The sequence below is a fragment of the Diabrotica virgifera genome, chromosome 8 (genome assembly GCF_917563875.1).
Source record: "Diabrotica virgifera virgifera chromosome 8, PGI_DIABVI_V3a".
In the NCBI taxonomy this organism is placed as follows: domain Eukaryota; kingdom Metazoa; phylum Arthropoda; class Insecta; order Coleoptera; family Chrysomelidae; genus Diabrotica; species Diabrotica virgifera.
This window is the reverse complement of record NC_065450.1, coordinates 8,625,026-8,641,033: the sequence shown is the minus strand read 5'-3', so window position 1 is coordinate 8,641,033 and position 16,008 is coordinate 8,625,026. Positions and strand designations below refer to the sequence as shown.

At 32.8% G+C, this 16,008-nt stretch overlaps 1 protein-coding gene across 1 annotated transcript; it reads left to right on the top strand.

Annotated features, from left to right (window-relative positions):
• The first annotated feature begins 2,216 nt into the window (after positions 1-2,216).
• LOC126890004 (uncharacterized) lies at positions 2,217-3,233 on the top strand. Its single transcript, XM_050658804.1, has 2 exons — positions 2,217-2,496; positions 2,748-3,233. Exons 1-2 carry the CDS (start codon positions 2,358-2,360, stop codon positions 2,918-2,920), a joined length of 312 nt encoding a protein of 103 aa, XP_050514761.1. The 5' UTR covers positions 2,217-2,357; the 3' UTR covers positions 2,921-3,233.
• The last annotated feature ends 12,775 nt before the right edge of the window (positions 3,234-16,008 follow it).

The following is a 16,008-nucleotide window of genomic DNA, read 5'->3' as shown; positions in this document are numbered from 1 at the left end:
TTACTGTTATCATTGCATGTGGTTGTCTATTTAAAGACAAATCACTTGCTATGATTTTTCTGACGGATATTCCTAAGTTTTTTTTTTATTTAACCTCCCAATTTATTTACAATCTGTAAAACAAATTACAATGAGTAAATGTTGTGACCACTAGTGTAGGTGACTTGGAGAAAATGATTCATTAATCATTTTCTTTACAAATATTTTACATAGATATAAAATTGTTTGTCTCTGGGAGTTACGGCACATATAAATAAAATCGCGATGTAAATCACTAGCTGTATTTCGTCTAAGTCTTCGTCTTACTGGTTGTCTCATCAGGTTTCTGGCTAGTACATTTGGATGTTGTGTCAGTCTGTCTTCGTATTTCTGTGCGAAGTTAGTAATTTCTTCTTTTACTGTTGCAATTTCTAGGTCGCGTCTAATAATATTATTTGCAACATACCATGGGGCATTTGTGATTATTCGAAAAACCTTCGACTGGAACCTCTCCAAGATTTCGATATTGGAGTTTGATGCAGTACCCCAAAGTTGGATCCCGCAACTATATATTGGCTTCAAAATTGCTTTGTAGACAACTACTTTATTTTTCATTGAAAGTGATGATTTGTGACCAATCAGCCAGTAAAGATTGTGTAATTTGAGACCAAGTTGTTTACGCTTCATAAAAACGTGTGTTCTAGAGTTTAATTTTAAGTGAAGGTGCATTCCAAGGTATTTGACTGTTGCTTGCTGTTTTAGTTGGTGGTTGTTGATATATACAGGCGGGCAGTGACCTTTACGGTTTGTGAAAGTAATATGAACCGACTTTGTTTCATTTGTTTTGAAAACGCCACCGTTTTAGCCAAGTTTGCATTTTGTTGAGGCTGGTTTGCAAAAGTTGAGAAGGTATCCGTGGGTCCTGATGTACTGACATTACTGCTGTGTCATCTGCTTATGTAGCTGTTGTGGTTTGAAAGTTTGTTGGTAAGTCCGCTGTGTACAATAGGTATAACAGTGGCCCCAGAACACTGCCCTGTGGAACTCCGGATCCAACTGGAAATAGAGACGTGCGCTCATCTCTATGTTCTCCAAAAAAGTAACGGTTATGGAGGTAGGATTTTAAAATTAGGAAGTGAGTGAGAGGAAGCATTTTTTTTTTAATTTGTATAGAAGGCCTGTGTGCCATACTTTATCGAATGCTTGCGAGATGTCTAGAAAGGCGGCAGTGCAGTACATTTTGTCTTCCAATGCTCGATTAACAGTTCTGCATATCCGATGAACCTGTCTTATGGTTGCGTGTTGGGATCTGAATTCAAACTGGTGTGCAGGGATTAGTTCTCGATCTGAGAGGAGTGGTTGAATTCTTGAGAGTATCAGTTTTTCTAGGATCTTTGACACTATCGGCAGTAAGCTTATGGATCGATATGATTTGACATCTTCCAGAGGCTTACCTGGTTTGAGAATTAGTATAATTTTTGCGACTTTCCAGAGGAGAGGGAAATATGCGGTTCTTAATACTGCATTGAATAATTGAGTGAGGTACACAATTTCTTTCCTGGGTAGTTGTTTAATAATTTTACTGGTTATAAGATCGAAGCCTGGGGACTTTTTCGATTTAAGATTTTGTATTATTTTGATCACTTCATTTACCTTAAACTTTTCTAGTGGAAGTTCTAACTGGTATGGGAATTCTAAAAATTGTTGGATGGATGCTTCAAAGTTTTGATTATTCTCAGCAGGGAAAGGTTGAAAGACATCTGTGAGATATTTTTCAAACACTTCTGATTTTTCTTTATTGCTTTTGGCCCATTCGCCGTTTTCTGCGCGAATAGGAGGGTTGGTTGATTGAGGTCGTTTAAACTTTTTCATGGCCCTCCATAGAGAATAGTCTGTACTTTCTGTTGCTGATAGATTGCTAAGATATTCTTTAATCCCATCGTTTTTGTAGTTATTTAGGAGAGTTTTGAGTTGAAGTGTAGCCTGGTCATTGATTAAAAACACCATAGATAGCTCACCTCTTGGTAACCGAAAGACGTATCAAAAACTAGATGGCGCTACTCGAAAACCGTATCGAGATTTCTCATTCTCTCTCTGACTTGCGAGGAGGTAGGAGTAGTGTCAGGGCCGAACTTACCCTATAGGTGTATTATCTGTGACAGGCAGGTGTTGTGACAAATTAGAGCGGAATTTTATAAAAAAAAAGGACTCATATTTTAGACAAAATGGCCTCTGTAACTCATAAGTGTGTTTACGCGGGATGTTTTGAAAGAAACGATGGAACAAATAATAATATATCTTTCTTTAAATTTCCACTGAAAGACGTAGAGCGTACAAAAATTTGGCAAAAAAACTGCGGGAACATTGATATTTTATTGATGGATATCACTGACCTTAAACAGAGGGTAATTTGCCAGCATCATTTTGCAGTGGAATATATTTACCAAAGTGGCCAAAGAAAGTTATTAAGGAAAAATGCTGTTCCTCTAAAATTTACACAGTTAACAACTGATTTAGGTGAGTACTCAATTTTATAAATATTTTTATGTTTGCCTAATGCGCTTTGTCAATGAGAATACTACTATTAAAATATATTTTATATAAAATCAGTGGATATTGAATGATTTAAATATTTTTATACAATTAAATCAAAAGAGATTTTTTTTTAAATATGAATGCGTTGTTACTATCACTCCAGAAATAATGATGATGCTTGTTTTGCTTTAATTAAAATTACACATACATTTCAATGATTACACCTATTTTAGGTGATATCCCACCAGTATGCTCTACATACGTTTATTGCGGTACGAAACGTAAAAATCTACAAGTGACGATTGTATGGTTAGGTCAACTCCATCGCCTAAGAGATCAAGTAGTAGTCTCAGTGATATTTCCAGTTTTGAAATTAATTTGCCCACAAAACTTGAAACTGAATTGACGGAGAAGGTAAAAAAATTGGAGTATCAAGTAAGTGCTTTAAAGAAGAAGTGCCGTCAGAAGAACAGTCGGCGTTGTAGAAGAACAACAAAAAACAAAAAATCGGCAACCAAATTCATGTTACAGGTACTGTTAGAAAATAAAAGCAAATACGTGCACACATTTGTTAATATGCAGTTTTCACACAAAACTCGTTCACAATGGAGTCACAATGAAAAGGATTTAGCTCTGGCCATTTATTATAAGTCTCCTAGTTGTTACAAATTTTTAATTAGATCTCTTAACTTTATATTACCTTCAGTAAAAACAATTCAAACTTGTTTGCGTGTCATAAAATTAAGAACTGGTTTAAACACTTCCTTAATTGACAAGTTGAAGAAAAAAGCAGAGACAATGGATGAGTTGGAAAAAATTTGTGTGTAAATGTTTGATGAAATTTCTTTGAAAAAAAAATTGGAGTACAATAAATTAGATGACATTATAGAAGGGTTTCAAGATTTAGGTGCTTTAGGAAGAACAAACAAACTTGCCAACACAGGTCTGGTTTTCATGATGCGCGGCTTGCTACCTAACTGGAAGATTCCGATTTGCTATTTTGTTACAGGTGGTCCAATACATAGCGACAACTTAAAAAACATTGTAGTTGAAGTTGTTTCAAAATTACAAAATATTGGGTATATACCAAAAGTGTTAGTGTGTGATCAAGCATCTAATAATAGAGCTTTATTTAAGCTGTTAGGCGCATGTAAGGATCAGCCTGCAATAGAAATAGGAAATCAGAGGATTTTCACTGTTTTTGATACACCCCACTTATTAAAAAGTCTAAGAAATAATTTTCTTAACAAAAAGTTGACGTTTTTTGCCGATTCTAACCAGATATCGTGGCAAGATATTGAATACACATACAACATCGATAGAACCAATGTGAGAGCACGATGCATGGTGAAAATAACAGACGTTCACATAAACCCTAATAATTTCCAAAAAATGCGTGTAAAATTAGCAGCCCAAATTTTTTCCAACTCAGTTGCCTCAGCAATATCAACAGCAAAATCTGTAGGCCAGTTACACACCAAAACGGCTCCTCATACTGCCGAATTTTTAAAAATTATAAATAATATTTTTGATGGTCTTAACAGCAAATATTGTAGTGATAGTAACCCAAACAGAAAGCCAATGTCAACTTTAAGCAAGTCAACTGAAAACTTAAAAGCAGGTTTAGAATATTTTAAAAAAATTAAAGTTTTTGAAAATCAGAAAGAGAGAAATAATATTCACTGTCTACACGGCTTTCAGTGGACAATTTTGTCAGTTTTATGTTTGTGGGAGGAACTTCAAAAATATAATGTGTCATATCTTTTAACATCTTTTCTGAACCAAGATCCTCTAGAAAATTTTTTCTCTATTGTGCGCAATCGGGGTGGTTACAATCCAACACCTAGTGTTAGTCAGTTAAGAATTGCCATTAAGCATAACACAAATATTAAACTAAAAATTGCTTTAGACAATGGAAATTGTGAAATAGCACAAACTGATAATTTAGATTTAACCCACGAAGTAACCAGCGTCGAAATATCTGACGAGTCCATTGAAACCCAAACAGTTCATGTAGAACAATCTTTAGACATGCAAAAGGAAAATAATGACAACCAAATTTTAAGCACGGCACATTCCAGCAAATGTAGCATAACAAATTTAGAAACGTGGCTGTTACATATGTCACTGGTTATATTTACTATAAGATTATAAAGAATTTGAATTGTAGTAAATGCCAGGAAGACTTGCTAAAAGACAACAAAATTCTATTACAGAAACACGAATTAATGTTACTTTTCAGAGATTATGGCGCAAATGAAGAAATAAAGTTTCTTCAGAGACCATCAGATTTGTTTGTTACTATTACTACAATATTGTTAGAAAAGTTTCACGAGGCTTTTAATTTATTTAAAGTAGATAATGCAGTTTTCGAAAAAATTGAAACCTATGTGACTAACCATATTTTATTAACTACTAATTGGCTTAAAAGCTGCGAAGACCATAAAAGGAAAATTATAAAATTTTTGGTAAAAATCAAACTTTTTAAAACTTGTCAGTGGTATAACGTTAATGAAAGCAAACAGAAAACTAAAAGGGAAAAGATTCACAGAAAATTACTTATTTTCGATAAAAGTAAAGGTAAACAAACATCAAAATGCAAAAATTCGACAAGTAAACAGCAAAAAATTCAACAGACTGACAGCCACAAAAGTAAACAAACCAGAAACGTCACAAATTGTATTTAAAATATGAAAACGTCTTTTTTTCTACCTAGATCTTTTCAATGTACTGAGTTTAGTGCGTTCATAAAAATAACATGTGTTTTTACTTAATAACAGGCGGTAGCTGGTTTGTCTTTAGTTTCATGCGTGGAAGAGAATGATGCTAGATAAAAAGTATATGTTTTATCTCGCCGGGTATGAATGACGCACGGGTAAATAACCGTGGACTTAACTGTATGTTAAACTACACTATTAGCTTTAGTCTCTATATACAGTAGATAATAACAAGTATTTTATAATATCAGGAAAACAATATCAGTATGTCTTAAAACCTTGGAATCATATAGAAAACTTTTTTATTAAGTTTAGGGAAAAATGTATTATTGATAAAAACTTGCATGTCTCAAAACTAAAAATAAAAGAATCAGATGTCAGATATTATGAGTCGTATACCAAGTTTGTTAAAAAATATTAATTCTTCTCAAGAGTCATATACCTTCATTTTTAAAGCACTTTCATATATATATTAACGTGGTTTTTAATTGTTCTCGACTTTTAATAATAATAAAATGTTTCAATATTGTCAACAATGAAAGTACTTCTTCAGAAAAAGAAATAATAAATATATATCTTTTTTTCCCAATATTTTAATTTTACAATCTTATCACAGTATATAGAGGTTCCCTCTTTATACTGTGATCTTAGTTTGAAAAGAATTAACATTCAAATATACTTATTTACTTTGTTTTTAAATATGATCTCATTAGTGATGTTTTAAACTTTCTAATCCTGTCTGTTTAATCCAGCTTTTACCTATTGTTTCTAGGCAAATGGCCTTCAACTATTTATATGTTGGAAATTCCCTGTCACTTTATCAAGATATGTATGTACTTACATTATTCATTTTGAACGTTGGGAATTTGTGGTATTTTTTCAAAGAAAGATAATAATCTATTGTATTTGGTACTCACCACTACTTTTTTTTTTAAACATCGATGTCTTAATTCTAGAAAGTCCTTAGATAATTTTTAAATGTAAAAAGTATGCGATCGAACAGTAAATCATATTGATTTTAGTTCACCTCAGTACAATTTCTTATTTTGCACAGACTTCTATATTGCCTTTTCTAGATAAATTGTCAATTTTTTGTAGTACAATGTTACTATCAGAACAACATTTATATCCTCTTCTTCTTGTCGAAGTTCCTTCTCATATCGAAGGTTGGCCATCACTACAGCTATCCGTACCTTATTGGCGCCTGCTTTGAAAATATCTATTGAGCTGCAACTATACCACTCTCTTAAGTCTCTAAGTCAGGAAATTCTTCTTCTACCTATGGATCTTTTACCCTTAATTTTACCTTGCATTATGAGCCTAATATCTCATATTTCGCTCCTCTGGTAATTTGGCCTAAATCCAGCTTTCTTGTATTGATGTTCTTTATCACCTCGCAATCCTTTTGTAACATTGTAACCTTCTTAATACTTTTGCATTTGTAACTCGTTAGATCTAGGTATTTTCAAAATCCCTCTATAGCACTACATCTCAAATGCTTCCAACTTATTTATATTGTCTACTTTTAGTGTCTAGCTTTCCATTCCATGTAACAAAGTCGAGAACACGTAGCATCTTAAGGCTCTTATCCTCAGCTACAGAGGAAGATCTCGATTAACAAACATTTTTTTCATTTTTATAAATTCTTGTCTTGCAATTTCAATGCGTGTCCTGATTTGTCTAATAGATACATTGGTCATCGTTTTTATTTACCCAGGTTCCTAGATATTTGCAGTTATTTTGTAAAAATTTATAGCTATATATTAGGTTTTATTTTCGGTAAATTAATAATGTAGATATTTGAATACTTCAACTATTGCGATTAATTTAGCTGTAGTTATAGTAGTATTAGTGTCTAGTTTTATAACATTTTTATTTATTTATTTAATTGGCATTGGTAAATGCCATACAGCCAGTCACAACATGATACAATTTTCTAAATATAATCTTAACTATTATAAAACTATAGCTAAAACTATTTTATAAAACTACAGTAGAACACTATAATAGAAACCAATAATACCATTGAATCACGGTTTTTACTCGAAATTTTAAATAACCGCTTGGGTTGACACGAAATTTTGGAATACATATAGGAAAGAAGAAAAGTAATTCTAAGCCAGTTAATACTTTTCAAGGTATTTGCGAGTAAATATGTTCATTTTTCAACAAAAAGAAACACTTTTTAGGTGGGTTTTTGCAAATAACTCAAAAAGTAAATATGTATTTTACCGAAAAAAAGGTTTCCAGTAAAAATATAGCTTCTAAAAAGAGAAAAAAATGGTGTATGTATGAACTCTCTAGACCCAGTAGAAGCAAAGTTGTAACTAATGGAAAATAGTTTCATATCTGTCAAATTTCAAAGCAAATATTTCAACGTGAAATAACCAAAAAAGTTTACACTTTTTGGGGAAAACTCAGTACGACTTTTTTAAAGTGTTCAAAAAAATATTCATTTTTGTTTTTTAATAAGTTTCTAGCATAAAAAGTAAGTTACGCTCAAAATAAAGTTGGTCAAAAAAACTCGGGAAAATCAGCCCCCACTTAGCATTTTAAATCAAATTAATCGTTACCGCTTCCCAAGTTACTTTACTTATGTATTATTTATACTGATCTGTAAGTTTCATTTGTTCAAAGGGCTTATTTTTTAACAATTTTTTTTTTATTTTGAAAAAAATGTTTTTTTCAAAATAACTTAAAATTTATTAGTGACACCAAAAATCACAAAGAGTAAAAAAAATGTAGGTTTTGCTTTTCTGAATATTTTGGATTTTTTGTTTTTCTGTAAGGCAAAAATTGGTTAAGATGTGGCTGTTCAAAATTTGCATACACTCGTGATTTTTGACTAGTTCAAGCCCTTTCAACTAGAGCTCCTTCAAAAATTTCCACTTTGAACCGATGAAACAATACATACACGAGTAAAGCAAGTTGTGATCTTGTGAAGTTGTAACGATTAATTTCATTTAGGATGCTAATAATTAGGGGGTGATTTTCACGATTTTTTAACAAAAAAATAGGAACCAAATATATTTTGATCATAACTTGCTTACTTTTGACGCTAGAAACTTAACAAAAATAATATAAATAAACCTTTTTTAAACACTATAAAAAAAGTTGTAATGAGTTTTCGTCGAAAAGTGCTTCATTTTTTTTATTATTTCACGTTGAAATATTCAACATAGAATTTGACGAAAAAGAACTTATTTTTCAATAACTCGAAATAAGTATTGACGTAGTGAAAAAACTCTATAGAACAAAAGTTGCTTAGAATTAGTGATTTTAGGCACTTCTGAACTTATCTTGAACATATATTTTTTCACTCCCGAGAAGGGGTGATACTGAACCATAGGGCCAAAGCACACATCGGTACATCATTTGTTTTTCTTTGACATCTTAGCTAGGCGTAAGCCAAATTCCATGTCAATCCAAGCGATTCTTTAAAATTAGGAGGTTTTTTGCAATATTTTACCGTGAGTGAATGGACTAAATCTGGAAATAAATTATGTATCTTAGCTTGAAATATTTTAGTTTGCATCAATTCTGGAAATTAATTTGTTTGAAAAGTTACAAAAAAGTAATTTACATGACATGTAATTTATCACTGCTAATTTCATTATGTGTTTTATATTTTGTTATTCCTTTGTAGTGTATTGATAAATAAATAATTTTTAAAAATCCTCTACTGTTTTCATTAATCAATTTTTAGCGTTTTTTCTGAAGTAAAATCGGAATTCCATAATATAGATTACAAGCACGTTAAAATTATTTGTGAAAATGCTGAATGCCACCCTTATATTGTCGTCTATTGCACTGGACAATGGCTGGAGCAGGTAACTCAAATTTATTTTTCAATCTTGGCAAAGATTTCAATTAATGTCGCCACCATACAGTCAGGTAGTACTTAGGCTTGAGGGGTAAAGAGGTGTAAGTAGGCGGAGTTTAACACTGAATTCGTTTTTACCTTAGAGTGAGGTATCTATGTGTGTGTTTATAATCAATGGCCTGGTTGAGTCTGGTTTTGTCCTGAGGCGCATGCGTTCTTTGCCATGTTTTTCTTAAATTTCGTTTTTCTATGATTTTTTGTCTGATTATGCTTGGTAGCCCTTGTTTCATGAGCGTCGTGTTTTTTAGGGATGTTGTTTGCCAGATTTCTTCCTGTAAAATAACGTTAAAGTTTTGTATGGCTTCATCTATTTCATAGTTTGTTTTTAAAGGTATGTTTAGGTTTAGGCTGTCCTCAATCACCCGCCGAACCTTTCCCAATCCGTATATTTGTTGTCCAGTTTCGGTGGTAGCTGTATCTCAACAAGTTCAGTAATTATCGTGATCAATACAGGCGAGTGATCCGAGGAAAGGTCAAAGCAAGATTCAATTTTTTGCAATTTTTTGGAATTCTTTTGTTACGCAGAAGTCAAGTAGATCTGGTATTTTGTTCATGTCGGTTGGCCAATAAGTAGGTTCACCACTGGAAATATATGAGTAGTTGTTACTATTCATAGCCGCTAGAAGCTGTCGTCCTTTTGGGGTGATTAATATTGATGCGCAATGTGTATGTTTAGAGTTGTAATCTCCTCCAGCCAGGAATCTGTTACCCAATGTTTTAAAAAATTCTTCAAATTGTTCTTTTTTATCTTGTGTATTGGTGGGCAATAGACTGCAGAGATTGTTAGTGAGCCAGGCCAAGCTTCAATAACTATGTTAGTAGACTGCAAGTGAGGGGTGTAAAATCAGAGGCGGCAATCTCCACTTTTTCATGTTTTGAGTTAGGGACGCCATTTGTTTCGTTTTTTTATTATCTGTTAGATAAAACTATTTGTAAAAACCAAAAGCGGTCTAAACTGTATACAAATCGCAGTGAAAAATTCATGTTAGGATCAAAAGCGGCAATATACATAGCTAAGTGCGTACCAAACACGGCAATCTCCGCTGCGGGCCGATAAGAACCACGTTTCGCTCGCACGTGATCAACTGTGAATGTCGTGAACTCTGTCGAAACCTGTGAATATATACCCCTTAGATTAACGAAACCGGTAGATATAACATCGACAAGTGCGCAGCCTGTCCGTTTCCCCTGAATCCCCACTCCTTTGTCCTGCCAATCAAAATAGCAGACAGAGTATATCCCCTCCATCACTGTTCGCCGGCAATAACTTGTTCTCTGGTTTAAATTTTTTAAGTTAAATCTTCGTTAAATTGTGTGATTTTGAAGGTTAAGTTTTCCCTAGCTATATTTGTATCGAGGGCAAGTGTTGGACGCTGTACTTCAGAACCGGACTTATACATTTTAATACTAGCAAAATACATTTTAAATAAATTAGCGTCGAATTGCATTTCTGATTATTTCAATACATACTATAAATCATAAATTGTAATAAAATAGGGGGTCAATATTCAATTTCGCTTAAAGTCATGATTTTGATACTTCTACGGTTTATTTGATAGTGAAATAAATTTAACAAATTATAAACACTAAAGCTCCGCCGTAATTTACGACTTCAGTGCTTAAGTCTAACTCATGAAACAGGCGTTGTATTTTCGACATAACAAATTTGAAATCTACCTTTTTAGATCCTACATCAGGGCCCAGAGCACGCCAAATAGAATTCTATTTTGCTGACGCCACAAAATAGAATTTAATAATGGGAAAATCGACGGTTGCTAGGCAACGTGACGTCACTAAAATAGAATTCTATTTGGCGTGCTCCCGCAGCAGGTCGTGAAATTGCAGTATTTTTTTATCCTTCTCATATGGTTAAACTTTTACGCAATACATTAGGTTATAAATTATTTTTACGTGACGACAACGGTGATAGGACTTGATCCAGCGTATGAAAAAAAAGTTGATTAATAGCAAGCGGAAAATTTGTTAATAGCTTAAGGGTGTCTACTCGGATAAACTTTGATATATAAGAACACTGGAACAGGGGCAGTTTTAATTGTGGAACAGGTTAAAAATTTGGAACGGTCAGACCACGAAAACGGCACGTTAATTTTGTCCGACAGAATAGACTTAAACTCTCCGAACAGAGATTAAACTCTCATGCAAAAATCAGACTGATATCTATCACCTGTCATAATTCCTGTCATTTGACATATTCTACATGTTCCACTCATTAAAACGCCCATTTCGTAATAAATAGCAGTCTGGTTTTTGCATGAGAGTTTAATCTCTGTTCGGAGAATTTAAGTCTATTCTGTCGGACAAAATAAATGTGCCGTTTTCGTGGTCTGACCGTTCCAAATTTTTAACCGGTTCCACAATTAAAACTGCCCCTGTTCCAGTGTTCCCATATATCAAAGTTTATCCGACTAGACACCCTTAAGCTATTAACAAATTTTCTACTTGCTATTAATCAACTTTTTTTCGTACGCGGGATCCAGACCTATGAAGTTATAAAATGGGATTATACTAAAACTTAATGAAATTCAACAACAGCAGTGTTCATTTAGCTAATAAATTAAGAAGAGAGCACATATCATATAATAATCAAAAGATGAAAGTAAGATTAGCAACACAACTACTCAGCGATTCTGTAGCTGATGCTATTGAATTCTTAAATGAAACTTTGCAAATAGAACAATTTAAAAACTGCGAAGCAACTGTTAAATTTATCCGAGTTATTAAGAAATTATTTGATATATTTAATTCTAGAAGCATTTACCAAAAGAGATACAAGCAACCTATTAATGAAGAAGTACTTGAAGAAGTAATTGAAGAAGAATTACATTTCTATTGTAAATTTTTAGAGGAGACCTCAGATTATTTGGAATCATTTTCATTTATAAATATGAAACTTGCATGTAAAAGTAGGAGAAAAATGGGCATTATTGATTTTTTGTTTTGCATTAAAAGTTTAAGACATTTATATCCAGAATAAGTTCAAAAAAAATTATTAGCATACATTCCTACATACAAGCCTACATACAAGAGTCAAGATCATGTCGAATTATTCTTTGGGTTAATTAGATCGAAGGGGGTAACAACAATAACCCGACAGTCAGACAATTCAAAAGTGCGTATAAAAATGATGCTGCCTCTTTAATTAAGAGATTCATTTATGGGCAATATGAATTATGGTTATTTAATTATTCCAAAATTGTCCTGAATACATAACTGTCACTCCTCCCACCCATTTGTCCCAACTTAAAATATTTGGCAAGCTTTGCGCATCTGTTTCTTGCCTGAACGCCATATCTTTCGTTTCGTTAATCTAAGATATACCTGATTTTCCGGATATTTTGGTTTACGTGATACGCATTTAAATTGCTTTTACATTATTGTTGCATATCAAAATATATTTTTCTTCTCTAAGTAACCGGAACTATGATGTTTAATTAGTTTCAAAACTGGTAATATCCGTATGGATCATTTTTCATATCAGTCAATCTAGTAGCGTTGCAAACAAAAGCGACAATCTCCAAACAAAAATATTTAAAAAAAAAGAAAATAAATAATTTCTTAAGCTCCTCCTTCTGGACATCCGATCACAAACCAAATTTTATATGATTCTTAACAGTTTTATTGCGTTAATTTAATTTTGTTAGTTTCTACAGTTTTTCGCGGTTTCCCAAAATTAGGGAAATGGGAGATTGCCGACTTTGATTTTACACCCCTTTACTAGTCTTTTTAAAGTCATTAGTCTCGTAGTGTTTAATATTGTTTTTGATTATAATAGCAGTTCCATCTGCGTGTCTAGTATTGTAAATTGTGTAGTTAGGTATTTTAAAGTAGCTTCTACTTGTGAAGTGAGTTTCTGATATTAACATTATATCCATTTTGTGATTAATGATTAAAGTTTTTACCTCAAGACAATGTTTGGCAAGCCCGTTGGCGTTCCAAAGTGCAATTTTTAATAATTTATTTATTTTGTTACATTATTGACCACTATCGTTAGGAGGTTTAGCAGTGTGGACAGTTGTTCCGCAAATCTTTTAAACATCGATTTTAGTGATTTTAGTACAGATAGGTCGTTAGCAGGAGTAAGGTGTGTTAAATTTGGTGCTTGTAAAGTATTCTGAGATGTGCTTGCTTGAGGTAGTTGGTTTGTTACTGCTTGTGAGTAGCTAATGCCTGGATTGGTGGTTCTTCCAATATTACTCGTTAGTGGGGTTGTAGGTTTTTTTTTTTGCTGTAGGGTTGGATATGTTTTTTTCTGCAGTTCCTTATATATAGTACATCCTTTATAATTTGCCGGGTGGTTTCCTTCGCAAAGAATGCACTGAACATCGTCAGATCTTTATTTTCTTGTACAGTGTTCATTAGCACGATCTCCGGTGCATTTTACACATCTGGCCCTATGTTGACAGTATTTTCTTGTATGCGCATATCTTTGACATCTACTGCACTGTTGGATTTCCCTCCTTGTGTATGGTGGTTTAAATTTAATTTTGTAGTTTAGCAAGTGTTCAACGTCGTAAATTGTTTTATTATTTTCTGCTGAATTTAAGTCAATGAAGAACATTGATAAAGGTTGCTTAGTTTTGTAATTTTTAATGTTCCACATATTTACTACTGAATGCCCCAGCTTTTCGATTTCTTCTTTTAATTCTGTCAGATTGGCTGAGTAGTGCATGTTTTCTAATACGACTCTGAAGCCGCGTTCGTCACGAGGTCTAAATGTATGAAATTATGTTTTTTCTTAGTTAAAGCTTTAGTTATTGTACTATAATTTTCTTTTTATTTAGGTTGTATTTTAACTTAGGAACTGAAGGACAATATTGTAAAAGTTGCAGAAACTCACTGGAAAGGCGCAGCCAAGGACAGACAGATATGGAAAGATTTGGATTAGAATGAGCTAAAGAAGAATAATCTGGAATATCTGCTCTAATATCCTTTATTTCTTTCGTTGTAAATTTCCTTTTACTTCTTTGGCAACATAAGATCGAGCATTGTCGTGCAGAAGAATAACACCACGTGAGAGCTTATCTGTACGTTTTCGTTCTACTGCTTGATTAAAGATTCATTATACGGGTTTTCGTTGATATGCACTCTAGGTCCGTAAACTCTATGAGCAAGACTCCTTCATGGTTGAAAATAATAATAACATGACCTTGCCCGTAGATGGCTGAAACTTGTATGACCGCACATAGATCATATTTTGGACGGATTTTTAACAACAAACGCTTTTTTAAAATCATAGGTCACAAATGATAGAAAGTGATCAGTGTGATGTTAACAAATGTAACTAACATTTTTACGTACGTCAGTTAAGTGATTACAAGGCTAAGCTGACCAAAGATATCTTCAATAATTGAACAAGCTTATATTTAGTTTTTTCATTTAGTTTACTCTCAAGATTAACACCAGACATCACTAACAGAAGAATGTTGCTGTTATCATTGCATGTGGTTGTCTATTTAAAGACAAATCACGTGCTATGATTTTTCTGAGGGATATTCCTAAGTAAAAATTTATTTTATGTAATCGAATGAACTACCTTCCAATAATCCCAGGAATGCAACTCATAAATATTGGCAATATCGTTGTTAAGTCATAAACTTTAAACTATATAAAATATGTCTGAATTGTCAGTATGAATGAGTCAGATAAAATTATAATATTGAAGAATTTATTACCAAGCATTAAAAACAAAATTTGTTTAATTTATTAATGTTTTGTATTTTGATTACCATTCCCGAAGTGGAAACCCAAGCAATAAATATATTTAATTTTAAAGCAAAATTGTGGTTTATTGTCAACAAAATAGTAAATTGCAATAAGATGCCACAGGGAAATAGATTTGGAAAAATATTAAGATAATAATTATTCTTTTATATACTCGAGCGTTATGGAAACCTATTGGGTTGTGAAGAGTGGGTACTAAAACCAAAAAAAGTTAAGTTAAGTGTTCTCTAAAGTGGGGACTTTCCATTTTTTAATTTAATTTTCCATTTCCAACAATCGTTTTTTCCGATTATAGCGCCATCTATCCATAATTCGAAAAAATATCTCGAATAAAAGTTACTTATTTTTAGGTCAGGAATTCAAATCGGCAATAAAAAATGGGGGTTCCTATTTAAAAATTTTAAGTACACGACCCCCACCTCTGACCCCCTCCCAACACGCCCCGTGGGGGTCGTGTTTACTGTAGTTCGATAGATTTTTCAAAAATATTGAATACGTTTATTTTTCAGTCATTCGATCTGATGTTCATTTCGCGAAATATCGCCGGGTTAGTAATTAAAATTTTAAATTTACCTCCCACCCCTCTCCGTGTAGGTCGTGTTTGGTATTGTAAGGTTACAACGTTCCATCTCCTTTCTATAATTCATCCTTTTGTCTTCCTTTGTGTTTTACTTCTCATATATAGATTTTCTCTTTATTTTGTTTCTTTGACATTTGAATTAATTTTCGTTCCAAACCTTTTCGTTTCAGTTAACATTTCATTCTGCAGTCTTTCCATTCAAATTAAGTTTCCATTCGCTATGCAAAAAGTAAGGTCCGCACTTCAATTGTTCTAGCTCCTGTCCTATTCCCTTAACGCACTTCAAATAATAATTTTCTGAAACCTGAACTATTTATTGTAATTAGCTAGCATCAAATATTCGTCAGTACTAGTTTTTCTCCAATTAAAAATGAGTGCCTTCGGAAATTTGCTCTCTTTTGAATAAAACTTGAAATAAGTGAAACCAATGTAGTATTATCTGTAACAAGAGGTGTTTCCCAACTTATTTGGGGTGAGTATGTTTTTTTGATTATAATTTACCTTGTGCTTTTCGGCTGATGTTTTGGTGAGCGATCCTTAGCAATGCTTGATTTTTTTTATTTATTATTATC